This window comes from Enhydra lutris, unplaced genomic scaffold (genome assembly GCF_002288905.1).
Source record: "Enhydra lutris kenyoni isolate GAN:26980312 unplaced genomic scaffold, ASM228890v2 scaffoldscaffold54, whole genome shotgun sequence".
Classification (NCBI taxonomy): Eukaryota; Metazoa; Chordata; class Mammalia; order Carnivora; family Mustelidae; genus Enhydra; species Enhydra lutris.
This window is the reverse complement of record NW_019154138.1, coordinates 8849245-8866564: the sequence shown is the minus strand read 5'-3', so window position 1 is coordinate 8866564 and position 17320 is coordinate 8849245. Positions and strand designations below refer to the sequence as shown.

The window sequence follows — 17320 nt, the reverse complement described above, 5'->3', positions numbered from 1 at the left end:
CTTTTTCTTCTTCTCCTTTTTCTTTCTTTTTTCTTCTTCTTCTTCTTCTTTTTTTTGTTTTTGGAGTGGGGGTTGTTATAACTTCATCGGTCCTGCTCCTTTCTGCCTATGAAAGTCTTCCATTTTGTGCTCCTTGGCGCTCCTTTCGATCTCCCAGACTGGAGACTGTCTCATTTGGATCAATGTTTGCGCAAATAAACACATATGCCTCCGTTTATCTTTTAATAGACCTCATGCAGATTACCCTAAGCTCTATTTCCCCATCTGTAAAATGGGTATAATCATCATACCATTCTTTTAGAGTTTAAGGATCAAGTAAGATAATGTACTTAAAAGGACTTAGCACAAGATAATCTCAAATGTATCAATCTTTTCTTTTATGTCTCATTTAAAAGAATCGTATCTATCCCAGAGTAATAAACATTCAATTTCTCCCTTCTGATTCTTTTATAGCTTTGATTTTGCTCCTAGGCATTTAAGCCAATTGAAAAATACTTTTTACATGATATGCAAAAGGATAGCCAATTGTTCCAACACTTCTCACTGACTAGTGTATCCTTCTGTCACTAACTTGGACATCTCTTACTCCCAGCTACACAGGGTCTGTTTTGGGACCCTCTTCTCTGTCCAACGGATCTACTCCTGAGCTGACATCACTTCCTAGAGCATTAGAACAAGTAATGCTAGCAGGTTAGAGCAAACCCCTTTTGCTGTTCCTTTTCAAAACTGGTTTGGCTTTTCTCGCACTCTGTTTTACTACACTCAGCCTCTTAAGTCTTAAAAATAAATCCTGGTGGGCTTTTGAATGAGCTGTCCTGAAAAACTAACTTGGAGGAAAATTGATGTGTTTACAGCATTGTGACCTCTTGCTGGAAAACTTTTGTCTCCCAGAATTCTTTTTCTCCCTTCTCAGCCAACCCAGGTGGATCTGAATGTTCTCTTTCACCAAGGACTGGATCACAACCACAGTGGATAAAAGCTCTTATTACCCTAGTTGCCCTTGAAGAAAAAGGGGCTGAACACAACCTGCCAAATGAGATGATTTGAAGGGAGCTGAACAGCCTGTTTCTGGGAGGCAGGCTATTCAGGGTGGTGACCTTGGAAACACAGCTGACAGTTTGCCAAGACAGACCCCTGGGCCTCCTGGACTCTCTCCTCTGATGGCTCTGACAACAAGCAGCTTTGCAGGAACAACTAGAACATTCCAGGAATCACAGGGCTTTGGGACTGGGACCTGGTTTTAATTTCCCCCAACCCCATTGTACGGATGAAGAATGTGAGGTTGACCAGTGGGAGCAAGAGACCAACATGGGGTCTGGTCTCTCTGTCCCAGACTTGAGCTTGACTTAGCAGGAAGCTCAAGTGTTATCCGAAGGTGGGGAGGACTGTACTCTGCCCCCCAGAGCTCCATCCTAGCCCCAAACAGAACAGTGGCCATGTCTCAGGATTTCAGTTTTCAAAGGGGCAGTTCCTTCAGGTTAGGCTCCCCCTACCCCCACCTCCTTCCCCCTTAAGAAGAGACCAGTCCTTGGCTTATGCCGTACATGGGATTTATTCACTTGCCAGGGGCTGGCAGCCAAGCCTCACCACCGGAGAGGTAGCACTGGGCCACCCAGGCACTCTTCACACCCGCTTCACACCCGGTTCACACGGAGGGGCCGTCTTCACTGGCAGCAGCTGCACTTCTCAGCCCCAGCCTCCGTACCCTCTCCACCTTTGCACACGCAATCCTTGGCGCATTTCTCACATTCTGCAGGGCAGCACGAGCAACAGCCTGCGGATAAAATCGGGAGCCTCTGATGGCCTCTCCCTGCATCTGTCTCCATCTTAAGGGAGGGGGAGAAGGAGGGGTGCTAAGGGCCTAGTCACTGCCCCCTTCCTAGTCTCATGCCGAGTCTGACTCAGCATCTGCAGTGTGTCCGTTGCATCCTGGGGAGAGGGGTGTCCAGTAAGTAGCCCACAGCCCCTTCGGTGGGTGCAGGGGATGCACCACTGGGATGGTGGGGTAAGTGCTGGACCGTAAGGAGAAAACATCATAGGGTGAATGGCCTTGAAAAGGGACTTGAAGGATAAACTCGGAGGAGTTGAGATGGCCAGGTGTGAGGGTTCCAGGAGATCCGTGGGAGGATCTAGGGTTAGTCTTATTCCTCCCGCCTCTGACTCCCCAAGCATATTACACTGCTCCCCGGGGAGACTGAGGAAGGTCAAGTTGAGGAGATCCTCAAAGGCCTGGGGGGGACCAAGGGACCAGAACTCCAGAGCTGCCCCCCAGCCTCGCCACTGGCTTCCTCAAGCCCTGAGGTTTGGAGGTGAGGGTTTCAACCAGGGTTGCAGTTCTCCACCCCAGCTCCCCAGGAGAAGCCCACGATTTACAAAAACATCTTGCCCCAGGCCTTGGGTACCAATCACTGGGGGTGGGGGCGGGGCGACTGTATCTTATGGTCTCCCCAGGTGGTTCTGTCCCAGTAAGAGTCAAAAGCAATATAATAGAAGGCCTCGGGTCTCTCCATCTTGCGTAGACAGACGCCGACAGTAGGGAGCACTGGGGGCAGGGGTGGGGTGGGGGGCGCCCACACTCACTCTTCTTGCAGGAGGTGCATTTGCATCCCTCGCACTTGCAGGAGCCTTCTTCGCAGGTGCAGGAACCGCCTAAAGGGGGGACGCCACAGGAAGAGTTAAATATGCTAAAACTGGGGTGCAGCCAGGCCTAAAGGAGGAGACGGGGTGTCGAATCTCAGTGCCCTCTGGAATATAGCCACGTCCACCTTTTGACGAGGTTAAAAATGGCAACTAAGGAGGGTCCCTTCCCCAAAATGTCCTTGAGCGGTCGGTAGGGCGTGGGGTTCTCTGCAAAGTCAGGGGGGGCGCTGTACCGCGGGTTGGGGGCGGGGGCTCACCAGTAGGGCAAGGGCAGGTCTCAGGGTCCATGTCCAGAGGAGCTATCGCTGGAGGAGGTGAACTGACTTCTCCCGGCAACTGGACGCACTAGTGGCAGCAGGTGGCGAGGCTTTTATAGCCCCAGGCGGGGGCGCGCAAGCAGAGTCCGCGCGCACGGCGCCCCCTCTCTCCATCTGGGCACACGGGCTTCGGCGGAGGCGCGCATTGCGGCAGCGGTCCCCTCTCCCCCGCCCCCCCCCCCCCCCCCCCCCCCCGCTGCCCTGCGCACCGCAGGGTGCGCGCGCGTGCTCCCCAGCTCCTCTCCCGGGGCCACTTCCCACTGCGTGCACAGGGGCGACACTCCCCGCTCGTCCGTGCGCGCGCGGCTGTGAGCACCGATGGCGACGCGTCCGCCGCGGCAGCCATCCGCGGCAGAAAGCGCGCACCTCCCCGCTCAGAAAGCCGCATTGCATGTTCCCCAGCCCTTCCCTGCCTCTCATCTCCTCTTATTCTAAGATTTGGGGGCGCGCGACTCATCCAAATGGGGTGCTGAGCACCCGGTTGCGCCAGGACTCCATTTCCTCATCCCTCATGAATTGGGAAAGGAATCGTAACAACAATGGAAGGGACTTGCAAACTGGATTTGGGAGGGGCGGGGCTCTGCGAAGCCTGAAGGACAGGCCTGGGGTGACTTGGGGGAGATCTGGGGCGGTGGTACTTGGTGGCTGCGTCCTAACTTCCAAGGGAAGCAGCTCTCCATTTATCGTTTCCTTCTGTTAAGTCCCTTGTACCTGTGGTAGGCTGAAGAAATGGCCCCCAAAAAAGATCCGTGTCAAATCCCAGAACCTCTATTACCTTATTTGGACAAAGGGTCTTTGTAGATGTCATTCAACTAAGGATCTTTTTTTTTTTTTTTTTCAACTAAGGATCTTGAGAGATCATCATCCTGGATTGGGCCTTAAATCCAATGACGAGTGTCCCTGTAAGACACACAGAGAATAGACGGAAGAGGAGGAGGCTGTGTGACAACAGGAGCCAGAGATTGGAGTGATGTAGCCCGCAGCCACCAGAAGCTGGACCCAGAGCAGATCACTTCCTTCCTTTGGGCCTACTCACCTTGCTCAGCAAATGAACACACTTAATCCCCAGGAAACAGAGGAGCAAAGGAAACCATTAGATAACCGGTCAAAGGGTACTGAAGTAGAAGAATTGTCAGTGGTGGCATTTCACACAGTCAGTCCCCTGGTGACTGCCCCCATGGGGATACCTCAGTTTACCTGCTGGTGGTGCAAATACCTTTCACGTAGCAGCGGCTTCCTAGGGAAAAGGCTTATCTAGAGACAGAGTTTTATTATTCTTTAAGCTTTTATTTATTTATTTATTTGAAATACAAAGAGAGAGTTTGCACAAGGAGGGGCACAGGGAGAGGGACAGACTCCCCAGTGATCAAGGACCCAATGCGGGACTCAATCCTGAGATCAGGACCTGAGGTAAGGCAGAGGCTTTAACCCACTGAGCCACCCAGGCAGGCATTCCTAGGGACAGTTTTAATTTTTTTTTTAAGATTTATTTATTTATTTGACAGACAGAGATCACAAGTAGGCAGAGAGGCAGGCAAAGAGAGAGAAAGGAGGAAGCAGGCTCCCTGCTGAGCAGAGAGCCCGATGTGGGGCTCAATCCCAGGACCCTGGGATCATGACCTGAGCCGAAGGCAGAGGCTTTAACCCACTGAGCCACCCAGGTGCCCTGAGACAGAGTTTTTAAAAAAGAGAACAGTGGAAGGAACGAAGGAAAGAGGGAAGAAGGGAGGGAGGGAGGAAGAAAAGGAGAAATTAATTCCAGGATCTTTGCAGTAAAATGTTGGAAAGGTGGACGTGGGAGAGGACCACCCAGTGCCTCCCCAAGAATGGACATTCCCCCATAAGCCTTCCCAAAGGGTCCTTACCACCTCTCCCACCCTAGCTTTCACTTCCTTCCAGGAGACGCCTCCTTAGAACCTGCATCCCTCCCTCTTTAGACGTGATCCCAAGGCTGCCTCCCAAAGAAGGCAGGTCTGGTGAGCTTTCAGACTTTGGTTTTGTTGAGCGTCTCCAAATATCCCCCATGCAGAGTGAGCCTCTGTTCTCAGCACTGGACCCTCACTTCCAAAGGTTGGCTGGAAACTCTTCGTCCCCTAAAAGATGAGCTACCCCAAGGGCTTCCAAGCGGCCTCATGTAAGGGGTGGAGCAGACTGGTTCCTCCAAGCTTTGCTGGTCCCACACGTTTTGGTCTGTGAGTCTAAGCATCAGTAGTAGTGAAAGAAGAGAAAAGCAGAAGATGAGAACCTAAAGTCTCAGGAGACCCTATGGTGCGATCTAGCAAGGTATTTAATGGGAAGTCCAGGTTGGTTCTCAACACTGACTCCCTGCTTCCTGTTTCGGATGACAGAGTTCACCAGCTCTAGCATCACAGCTCATTTCCTGTTTGTTTTCAATGTTGCCTAAGGCTCTTCTGGCCCCACATCCTGTTACCTGTAGCCCTCCAGGCTTCAGCATCTAGAACTTTCCCTGCCGGTGAAATGTGCCTGCCAACACACTCAGCCAGAGCTGCCCCCTCCTTCCCACTCAGGCATCTCAGACTTCCTTGGGATTGAGCCTCAGAGGAGGCCATTCAGAGGGTCCTGGGGTAGCTCATCTTCTCGGAGATGATCTCAGAAAAAAAGCCAGGGGTCCAGCAAGCCCCTCCCTTGGGTTGAACTTGATCCAGAGCCGCACTGGGCTGTTGCACTGTCCTCAGAGGGTCTCCTAATTTACTGTCCTGGGACCAAACAGTTGAGTAGGAGTCCTGGACAAATAGTGGTGTCCCGAAAGAATTTGCAAATGTGCTTCTCTGTAAGTAAAGCCATTTCTGGGGGAGACCTGGCTTTATTAGTAGAATGAATGTTGAGTGAGCAACTGTATCCACCGGCGCAGCTGAAGCAGCAGAAGGGGCCGGGGTCACAGAGAGGGTAAGGAGGCAGGGTAAGGATGGGGAGGGAGCCTCACCCTGGCATAGAACAACTTAGCTAGAAACTTAATAGCCCTCTATCTCCATGGTTACCTCCTGTTTATGGCAAATGATTCAGTTTCTCCTCTGCAGTAGTGATACAAGACTCCTTTTAAAGTAAATTTAAGTATAATAATAGACCAGGTGATATGTGATTATGCCTAAAATCGAGTAGGTGGTTCTCAAAGGACAGCAATCGGGGAAACATTGCCCTACAGCAGGCTGATCCCTTGAGTGCTTGCATCCAACGCGGCTCCTGCTTCTGTCTCCCCTGCCCTCCTGCATCCTTCCTAGCTGGGCATTAGCACCTTTTGTGTGGACTCCAAAGGCCACGGGAAGATTCTATTCTTCTCTTTGATCACTCGTGGGATGGGAAGTGTTGGAGGAGGCAGCAGGGAAAGGCAGCCTCCATGCTTCCAGGTTTCAGAAAGTGGCCAGGTTGACCCCAGCTGCCATGCCAATACCTTGGTTCCTGAGATTTACTCCAAAATCTAAGGACGATAATGCAAAGTTTTCCCCAAGGAGCTCCTCAGTAGAATAGGAACAGTGGTGGTCTGCCATCTCCTCTCAGTGAGAGACCTGGGGGTGGGGGTGGATCATGAAGCCCAGATCGAGGCAGGGCTCCAGCTGAGCTGATTTGGGCATCAGTGGGTTGGAGTTCAAGGGCCACCCGTCTGGGAAGGTCTTGTGCATGGTGGGGGCAGGAGCTCCATGGCTCCACAGGGAGGGGGTCATGATGAGGGAAGGGTCTGTTTTAGCGGGGGCACCAGGAGAAAGCCCTCAGGGCCCCCAAACTGCAGGAGACACTCTGGGTGTCTGCTGAGCTCCCACATCAGGATAATGGGAGTCCTGTCCTGCTTATATTATCCAGACCACCCTGACAATCCTGCCAGAATCTTCTTCCTGAATGCAGCGAGTGAAGACTGAAGTTCTTCAGAGTGACTGGCTTTGGTGTCAGGCCTGATTTTGAATCTCACCCGTGTCCCTCTGCTATTCACTGGGGATAATCATACTCCTTTTTAAAAAAAAAATTAACATATAATGTATTATTTGCGCCAGGGGTACAGGTCTGTGAATCATCAGGCTTACACACTCACAGCACTCACCATAGCACATACCCTCCCCAATGTCCACCACCCAGCCACCCTCTTCCTACCCCCGCAACCTCCCAGCAACCCGCAGTTTGTTTCATGAGATTAAGGGTTTCTTATGGTTTGTCTCCCTCCTGATCCCATCTTGTTTCATTTTTTTCCCTCCCTAGCCCCCACGACCCCCGCCCTGCCGAATAATCATACTCCTTACTCCTTATGGTGAACTATACTATGGTGAACATTCTGAAGTTTCTTCAAGCAGATTGCAGAACACGTCCCAGGTGCTCAACAAACAGTGCTTCGATGACCCCTCCTCCAGGAAGTCTTCTTTTCTGCCTGCAGCCAGACGTAACTGTCCTTCTTACAACTTCTATGGGTTTTGTCTAGATATTTTCTTCCCTGTAAGAGAGGGGAGAGGGTTAGTCCAACAGTCTCCCTGACACACTCTGAGGTCTGTAAAGGCAGAGCCTAAGCAAGGAGTTTCTTTCCTCCCCTCCCTTCTTTCCTCTCCTCCCTTCTATGCTTAGCAAAATTCCCTGCGCATCTGGAATGTCTTTGAATGCCGAGTGAATGAATCAAAGTGAGAACTAGGAGTCTGAGTTCAGGCCCACCCTTTTTTATGGGATCCCTTGAAGGCTGGGTCAGGAAGAGTCAGGTTAAATTATGTATATCTTAGGGGCGCCTGGGTGGCTCAGTGGTTAAAGCCTCTGCCTTCGGCTCAGGTCATGATCTCAGGGTCCTGGGATCGAGTCCCGCGTCGGGTTCTCTGCTCAGCAGGGAGCCTGCCTCCTCCTCCTCTCTCTCTCTGCCTGCCTCTTTGCCTACTTGTGATCTGTCTGTCAAATAAATTAAAAAAAAATCTTTAAAAAAAAAATAAATAAATTATGTATATCTTAATGAACTTACCCTGTGGTCCCCATCATCCTGCTTAGTGTAATGAGCACTGTGGTCTTGAATTCTCTCCTTCACTACCACAAATATTTATAGAACACTGGCCTTAAACCACACATTGTGTTAGGAATGGCAGGTGCAAAGGCAGCAGGACAATGACAATGTCTGTCTTTTCTGAGAACCTACTATCTGGGTAAGGAGGCATTTAATAAGAAATCCATATGCATGTGGTGCCTGGGTGGCTCAGTCGGTTAAGCATCTGCCTTCCATTCGGGTCATGATCCCACGCTCCTGGGATAGAGCCCCACATCAGGCTCCTTGCTCAGCAAAGAACTGCTTCTCCCTCTCCCTCTGCCCCTTCTCCCCATCCCCCTTGAGCTCTGTTGCTCTCTCTCCCAAAATAAGTAAATAAAATCTTAAAAAGAAAGAAAGAATGAAAGAAAGAAAGAAAGAAAGAAAGAAAGAAAGAAAGAAAGAAAGAAAGAAAGAAAAAGAAAAAGAGAGAAAGAAAGAAATCCACACATAGTAAGCTAAGTGTTGCCAGGAGGCACATAACATGGTGGTGCCCGTGCTTTCTGCATAAACCCATCTCCCCTCTCTCCCTTCCTCATTAGATCCCCACTCCCCTCCACCCAGGGCTGGGGGCCAGCAGCATCGCCTTCTCCCAAAAACCACCCAGCTTGACCCAGGGCTAAAGATCTGTCTCACATCTCACCTTCCTTTGGTGGTTCTCCACGGTCGGCAATTTTGCCTGCAGAGGATATTTGGCAATGTCTGAGAACGTTCTAGTTGTCACAACATGGTGGTGGTAATGGTGGTGGTTGTCCTGGTGCTGGCCTCTAATGGGTAGAAGCTAGGGGTACTAGCATCCTACAAGGCCCAGACTAACCTCCCCCCAAAAGAAAGACCTGGCCTAACATGTCAATAGTGCCGAGGTTGAGAAACCTTGCTTGACTTTATCCTATAACAAATCCAGGACGGTTTTTTTCACAACATGTTTTGAGTTGAGCATCAGACCCTCTGCCTTATCACCAACTTCCTATCACCAGACCTCTGATTCATCCTCTGTCAGATGTGGGAAGTCATGCCCAGGGACTGAATTATGAGAAAGTAAGTGAGAGCACTTGCCAGGGAAGGTGGATGATGAGGCTGGGCATGGAGAGGGAGGGAAGCCTCCATTGAGCCAATGTGTATTGTGGTCACATGACCCAAATTTTCCAAACTGAAGCATCAGTTTCAAGTACTCTGCCCTATCCTTGCCTCTAAAAATAAATTGTACAATTCAGACCATCTGTACCTCAAATTCAAAAACATCTGGGTCTAGCTCCCCTCTCCTTCTTCTTCCTTGTTTATTGCAGAAATTTTGAAAAATTAATAAATATAAATCTTTCAAATATGAAAACAGAAGCCTACCATATACACTGATTTATAAATGACCTTTTTCCTTGCTTATCAGATTATGAACGTTTGTCCATGAAATCAATTCCACTTCTATGATTTTATTTTAGTTCATTACACACTTCATTTAACCAGTCCCCTACTTAGACACACTTTTGTCATTTCCAGATCTTCACTGTTATAACCCGTGATGTGGCAAACATCTTGGTAGCTTTTGCGTGTGTGTATATTCATGATTTTTTTCCCCTGAGGATACAACATTCCTTACACTGGAATTTCTGGCTCAAAGGATACATTTTTTTCCCCCTTGTCAAACAGTATTTTTTTTTTTTTTTTAGAAATGTGCTACCTCAGTAAATTTCGGAAAATCCAGAAAAATAGAAAAGAACGAAAATGAAAAATTATCTTTTATCTGTGATTTGAACACAACCACTGTTCACATTGTGGCATATTTTCATTTCCATGGTTTGTATTCTGTGTGGCTTCTTTTTTAAAATAAATGACTGCATACCTAATTTGTAACCTAATATTTACTTAAGATTTTACCGTAATTATTTCCTGCGTTTTTGCATTTTTAGTGGCTGTATCATATCCTGTTGTATGTGCTGCTGTGTTACTTGAAATGATCTCATAGACTTGAGGCCGTTTCCAGTTTTTCACAATTGCGGATGGTACTGCAATGAATCTTTTCATGGGAGTGAGGCTTTTTTATTTCCCCCTGAATTTGTGGCAAATTCTTTAGACAGCTTTCCAGAAATGAAGCTACTGGGACAAATAAAAAGGATTTCATGGTTCTTGGACCCATACTGCCAAATTATTTTAAAAGCCTCATGTCTTGTGAATCTGGGTGGTTCATACATTGTTAAGGGCTTTTTACACCTAACCGGCCCTTGGAGATTTTGGCCTGATTTATCTCCCCTGCAGCCTCAGTCAGGGTTCTAAGCCCTTTCTGGGATCTCTTGGGCCCCACACACCGCCAGACTGAGGCGGAAAGTACCACCTCAACGCTGGCACCAGGCTCAGAGCACCGCCTCCGCACCTGCCTCTGGACGTCGAGCGCCCCCTGCAGTCCCCGTGAGGAACTTCCGTCCTCGTCCTGCGACCTACCTGCCTTTCCTTGTTTTCCCCACTAAGGCTTCCTCTGGTTGCCATCCAAGTGGGATAATGTCCTAAGCCCGTGCAGACTCGGTCCCAGCCTCTCATGGGTTTCCATTGTCCCTTAGGCAGCACAAGAGCACAATCCGTGATGTGTGAGACTCCTGATACAACACCTTCCTGCTCTGGGCAGCTCTTCCTTGAGAAAGCTCTTCTTTTTCTTGGCCTAAAAATCTGTTTCCTTGGTGTTTCCTTCCCCTGCTCAGGTTGGACCCCTCATGGTCGCCGGTAACAAGTCTGCTCACTCTTCACTTCGACTTTTTCCCCAATTTATCTTACCCCGCGGTCTTCAAGCGTCTCAACTAGTCCTACCTGCGTTTGGGGAGAGAGACTTAACTTCTCTGAGTCTCCGTTTTCTCGCCTGTAGAATGGACATCATAATCCCACGAAGAAGCCTAGCCTGGAAGTTTGGGCTCGAGATGGGAGACGGAATACATGCATTTACCTCGCCCTCCTCCTGAGAATCCACGGAAAGAAACTAAAGAAATTCAAGGAAGGACAAGACAAACTAATAGGAGAGCTGAGAATTGGTGTGGGGGAGGATGACTTGGACAGCACATCAGTGAATCAGAGGTTACAAAATTTTTCTGGAATACTGGAATCGGTCAAATCCCATTGATGAGTAAATGGGTGGAGAGGAAGCCACAACTCAGATAAAAAAGTAGAGAAGTCTATGGGGGTTCTGTGTTATTTTGTTTTGGGGTGGTTGAGGGGGTCAGGCTGGGAGAGTGGAAGAGGAAGTGGTCACAGAAACCAGGATGGGGACTGAGGGAAGATGTGGCTATAGCCTGCCACGTGATAATCAGGTTGGCCTCTTTCCCCCTCCTTGTAAAACTCCACCAATTCCCCATAGGCTGAGCCTACAAGATGTCTCTGAAAAATGGAGTAACCAGTCTAGGAGGGGCCGCGGCCCATGGAAAAGGGTCAGAGGAGGGCCTTTTAGGTTTTGGCACTGAGCGGTGGGCCATACCTGCCTACCAGCTTCCCACCTGGGCGTGCTAGAACCAAGCCTGCCAGTCAGCAAACCTCACTGACACCCACACATCCTGCTTGCAGCTCAGAGAAGCAGAAATTGTTCGAGAAAGAGGAAACTTAACAACAAACATATTATTATTTTTTTTAAAGATTTTTTTAATTTATTCATTTGACAGATAGAGATCACAAGTAGGTAGAGAGACAGGCAGAGAGAGAGGAGGAAGCAGGCTCCCCGCTGAGCAGAGAGCCCGATGCGGGGCTCGATCCCAGGACCCTGGGATCATGACCTGAGCCGAAGGCAGAGGCTTTAACCCACTGAGCCACCCAGGCGCCCCAACAACAAACATTTTAAAAAAACTTTTCATGCATTGGAGAGATTCAGGAAAGGACTTAAACAAATAAATAAGGTATTATGATAAATGTTTACAGAAGAAGCTCTTAATCTATTAAAATATGATTGACCAAAATTTTTTTTTAAGATTTTAAAAATTTATTTATTTGACAGGCAGAGATCACAAGCAGGCAGAGAGGCAGGCAGAGAGAGAGGGAGAAGCAGGCTCCCCACTGAGTGGAGAGCCCGATGCGGGGCTTGATCCCAGGACCCTGGGATCATGACCTGAGCCGAAGGCAGAGGCTTAACCCACTGAGCCACCCAGGTGCCCCTGATTGACCAAAATTTAAAAGATTAGTAAGAGGATTGCAAAAAGCCTGAGAAATTTCTCAAAAGCGCCCAGCGAAAAATAAAGGGCACGTCATATTGGTATTTGTAGCAGCAGTGGCAAACATTGGAAGACAACAGAGCAATGCCTTCAAAAGGCCTAAGAAAAATTATATTGAACTTAAAAAATTTGATATCCAGCCAGACTATCAAACAGGCATGAGAGAAAAAAGTGTTTTCTGATAGTGAGGGAATCCCAAACTCCTCTGAATTCATTCTTTTGGTTAAAAAAAAAAATTGATTGAGATTATACTCCAGCAAAATAGAAAGGAGCCCAAGATAGAGGATGACGGTGGAGCCAAGAAACAATGGGTCTAGCCTAGGAGAATAATGAAAAGAGATCCCGGGATGACAGTTGTACAAAAGATCAGGAAAGCAGCCAATACATACTAGATCGCTCCACAAATAGCAAGGAGGGGAAGGCAATTCTAAATGCAAGCAAACAAAAGCCTGATAGTCTCTGGTGGCCAACTTGACATTGGCTGGTGAAGTTGACAGCTGCTCCCAGCCTCCGAGGGGCCCGGCTTTTGGGCCCTTGACAGCATGAATGAACACTACCCCAGAGCTTGAGTTATCCACGCTGTGCTGGGGGTGGTGGTGTGGGGCAGAGTGGACCCAGGCTCCCCCTCCTCAACGCCAGCCTCCAGGGACGGCAGCCTTTGCCTCACTCCTTCTACAAAGTTGTTTCTGCATCTCCACTTGCTCTCAGTTGCGCGCCTTTGGAGTCTGTAAATCCGGATTCGAATCTCAATTCCATAAACTGGCTGTGCAGCCTTGGGCAAGTCACATAACTTCTGTGAGCCTTGGTTTCCTTCTCTGGGGAAAATGGAATTGATAACAGTATTGATCTCGTGAGGTTGTGTTGTGATGATCAAAATGAAAATAATGCAGGGGAGATATTGGGCCCAGTGCCTTGCGGGTGGTAGGTGCTTAATATTTTCATCTATTCTTAGACCACTTTATTCTTTTAAATAACGGATAGCATGCATGGACCATAGATTCCTAACCCAGATCTCCTGGGGGATCCAGAGATGGCTCAGTGGGTTCAGGGGTTCCCTAAGACCGCATGTAAAATTGAGTGAGGGTAGTTAATATGTGCATTTTTAGGGAGAGGAAGGCTCATTGCTGTGTTTCTTATAGATGCTTATGGCCCGTGCTCTGCATGGTCCCTGGCAGGGCTAGGTCGGCTTAGCGGCAGCTCTGCCATGGGAGAGATGCGTGAAGTTTCCTCTTTGTTTCTCATGGTGTTTCATCCACTAATTCTTGTTTTGTCACCCTATTTCTTTATGGTTCAATCTTCTTAGTTTTTCCTCTATTTACTCTTCTCTCTTAAGTGGAAAAAAGGACTTGGTAGAGAGTTAACTCTATAAGGGAAAACACCAAGTTTCCCCAGGTATATAATACACTGCCGCGCGTGCGTGCGTGCGTGTGTGTGTGTGTGTGTGTGGCAGCATGTCATCTGTGATTGTACAGGCAGGAAATACCCCTGGAGTGTTACACAAGTAAGTGCTTATTGTCATTGTCTTCAGAAGGAGGGACTGAGGCACTAAGGTGGGGAGGAGACTTATACCCTTTGGATCTTTTGTGTTTTGTACATTGTGCATGTAGACCTATTTAAAAATAAATGATTTAAAAAAAAAAATCCAGGATTCCTCCATACAATCCAGCCTGTTGCAGGGCTACCCTGGGGAGTAAATGAGAGTGTGTGTGCAGAAGGCTCAGCACAGTGGCTGGTGCACTGTAAGGGCTGTGTTAGGCACGATGGCCACACCGACAGGCATCAAGCTTGGCTGGACTTGTACCAGAGCAGGTGGAAGCTGATATGTGTGTCAGCAATCTGAGGTGGGGGGGGGGGTGCGGGAGGGGCACAGCAGAGACCTCAGACTCTCTTTACATTGACTTCTGGGAACAGCAAGAACCTCAGTGAGCAGCATCACCTTCTCCCGGCCCCTGTCTGTTCCATCAACCCCATCCAAAGTGGGCCCAAATAACCAGACCAGGGAGCGAATGCCCTTGATGTCTTGGCTTTGGGGATTTTCTTTAGATCCACTCAGATATCCTGCACTAGGAGTTCATGGGTGATTCGGCGTGAAAGTCCCTTAAATAGCGCTCTTAACACAGCAAGGAATTCTGGGCCAACATTATGCCAGGAGAGCCTGGCTAAGATTCAGTTAGTCCCAAAGCAGACCCTGTACAAGGAGTTTCGTTGGTGGGGAATCCCAGGAAACACTGGTAGGAGAATGGACACAAGTGAGGTAGGGAGGGAAGGGAGCCAGTATGGGGTAGGTTAATGAGTGGGGTATAGCTGTGGGCTACTGGAGTGCTACACCGCTGGGGACTTCTTGGGGCATGGTGTGGAACCTGCTTCAGATTTGTCCCACCGTAAGGGTAGAGATGCTGGGGGGTATCTATCTGCCAACTCTCGTTTGTCATCAGCTAAGGGCTGTTCCCAGGGGCACTGACTCCCCAGTACTCCTGGGCTGCTCTGTGCACACACCAAGCCAGATCACACGGCAGGAGAAAGCCCCCTCAGGCAGAGCTGCGGGATCCTGGGGTTAGCAGGCACCTGCCGAAGGGGTCCAGGCTGGCGCTTACCGTATGCAATGGTGTCAGCCCTTCTTGGTCCTGCTGGATTAGGGGAAAACAGTGCTCTGAGCCACCAGACAACCATGAGTGAGACCTTTATTTTTACAGCACTTTACATGAAGCTTACCAACACCGCATCTGAGCAAATATATAAAAAGCATAACCTATAGTACAATAATTCCAACTTCTCGACTAAGGCACTGTACAGATGCCTCCCAGGCCTTGGCCCCCAGCACAACAGATGGATTTCAGGGGCAGCAGCTGCACTTATCCGAGCCCCCTTTGCAGATGCAGCCCCGGGCACACTTGGCACAGCCCGGGGGGCAGCAAGGACAGCAGCCTGGAAGGGTCAGGAGATGGGACAGGTCAGTTTGGGGTCAACTTTTTCCGCGTCCTCTCCCACCACTTAAGAGAAAGTAGGAAGGGCAGAGCAGGCCACAGGCTTCAATCCACATTAGCAGAAAACCCCAGGGCAGCAAGCTGTGGGATGTCAGAACCAGGAGGGATCTCCAGGGTCATCAGGAGTTTACCAGCTGCCCAGAGAGGGGAAGGGGCTTGCTCAAGATCATAGGTCAGTGGCAGATCTAAAAATAAAACCCAGAGCTTGTGACTCCCAGCCAGTGCTTCATCCCTTTTAGCACTGGGCACAGCAGGATCTCCCCGAAGCCCTCTTCCTCCTCGAACACCCGCAACTCCTCAGACGCCCTCACCCCCAGGTGAGGCTGTCCTCCCCTTAGGAGCTTAGCCCCAGGCCTCAGCTCAGCTGTCATTTCAGATCCCTCCCAAACGGGTCCAGCCCTCCAGAACCCGCTTAATCCCACCATGGCTGCAGGGTCGGGAAGGGAGGGAACAGACTTTCCTAGCTTCCAGCCAGCGGTGCCCCGGGTCAGCATAACTCACTTTTTCGGCATGTTTTACAGTTGCAAGTTGTACATTTGCAATTGTCTCCGCAGATGCAGATTCCTCCTAGAAGAGAGAACAGAGCCCTAAGCGCGAGGACTGAGGTCAAAGGGGGACGCAAGGTGTGCAGCAATCTGTCATGGTGCCAGGGTTTCTGGCCTGTCTTTGGGGAGTGGCTGGACAAGAGGATGGAGATGTCCCCTGAACATCGCCCCCGGGGCATGGGCCCTTGGATGGTTCCCAGCCACAGTCCCTGGATGGAAACTGGGGTGGCTGCATTGGGCCTCTCAGCTGGGATACTTGCTAAGATGCAGATTCATGAAATTGACCCTTGATATCCTGATTCATAAGTCTGGGTGGAGAAAGGGAATCATATTTTAAAAAGCAATCCAGATGATTCTGAGGTATGATCAGGTTTGAGAACCACTAAACCAGGCCAAGTCACCAAGCATGAGGTCCCCCAAGGACTGTGGAAGGCTTGTATACCCTCTTTACCTTTTCAAGGCATCAGGCAAGACAGAAACCCTGAATGGGCAGGAGAAAGACCAGGGACACAAATAACCTTAAAGCGAGAGCTGCAACTGTTTTTCATATAAAAACCATCTGCACTTAAAAAAAAAATCATTCCACCTATCATTTGGAGCGTCAACGTTTGAGCGTCAAATGCTAGAAGTTTCTGTCTCTTTGGCAAGTTTGGGATATAGACATGTCCTGCTAAGGACCAGAGAGGCTTAATGAGAATTCTTGATGCCATTTCCAAAGCCCAAGATGCCTCCAAACTTTGACCTCTCTCCTCCCGTGCTATGTGCTTCCACGGAATTAAGGGGATTTGGAGACTCGGGAGTCCACATAAAACTTCCATGACTCCCCTGACCTCTGCAAGTGCCTTGTGATTTTAGCACTTTCTTAGCAGCCCTGGGAGGTGGGCAGCTGGGGAGGAGTGACCCTAGTTTTCAGAGGAGGATACGGGGCTCAGGAATATGAAATGTCAGGTGTGAATGGCATCAAGGGACCCAAACCAGATTGCCAGGCCCTTGACTCTGGTGGCTGCCCCTAGGGGCCTGACACTATGTGCCCCCTGAGCCAAGGTCTCAATTCTAGCAAATCAGCCTGGTAGGCAACAGAGTGGGCACCACACCAGAGGTCGCCGGTCCGAGACAAACCCCATGGGCAGCTCCTAATTGGAGGAAGAGAAATATTTATCAGAGTCCTGTGGGCTCCATATTGGAAGCTGGTGCAAGGTTCCAGGACCCCAGACTGGGCATCCTTACTCACCAGACATGCAGGTGCATTCCCCGGGGTCCATGGTCCAGGCGTCCAAGAGGCTTCAGTGCTGTGACAGCTGGGGAAGAGAAGCTGGGTGAGAAGCTGCCAGAGGCTCCCTATTTATAGCTGTGTAGGTGTGCACTTGGGCGCACCCCACCTGTCCCTGGGGCCAGACGCCCTGCACACGGCCCAGCCAGACGCTGCAGGCTGGGGGTTGGAGAGAGCGGGAGAAGGAGGGCAGAGGAGAGGACGAGCAGTACAGTCATACAAATGCTTCTCACAAGGGGTGCAGGTGGCTGCACCCGCCATCTACCCACGTGCCAAGGTGTCAAGGAGCCAGGTTCAGGCTCCAGTGGCACTCACAGTGCTCGGATTGGCAGCTACACCTGTTTGGTCTCCAAGTCCTCTGCAATCTGCCATTTCTGCTCCCTCCTTCCT

At 49.7% G+C, this 17320-nt stretch overlaps 1 protein-coding gene and 1 long non-coding RNA gene across 2 annotated transcripts; both read right to left on the bottom strand.

Moving 5' to 3' along the window:
- Positions 1 to 1666: 1666 nt before the first annotated feature.
- On the bottom strand, positions 1667 to 3127 carry LOC111157409. The gene is made up of 3 exons (XR_002641301.1): positions 2898 to 3127; positions 2581 to 2649; positions 1667 to 1750 (listed from the first exon to the last, which is right to left on the bottom strand). It is a non-coding gene; the product is annotated as an uncharacterized LOC111157409 (long non-coding RNA).
- An 11837-nt stretch (positions 3128 to 14964) lies between these two features.
- Positions 14965 to 16922, bottom strand: LOC111157410 (metallothionein-4). Its single transcript, XM_022518791.1, has 3 exons — positions 16892 to 16922; positions 15617 to 15682; positions 14965 to 15056 (listed from the first exon to the last, which is right to left on the bottom strand). Exons 1-3 carry the CDS (start codon positions 16920 to 16922, stop codon positions 14965 to 14967), a joined length of 189 nt encoding a protein of 62 aa, XP_022374499.1.
- Between the last annotated feature and the right edge of the window lie 398 nt (positions 16923 to 17320).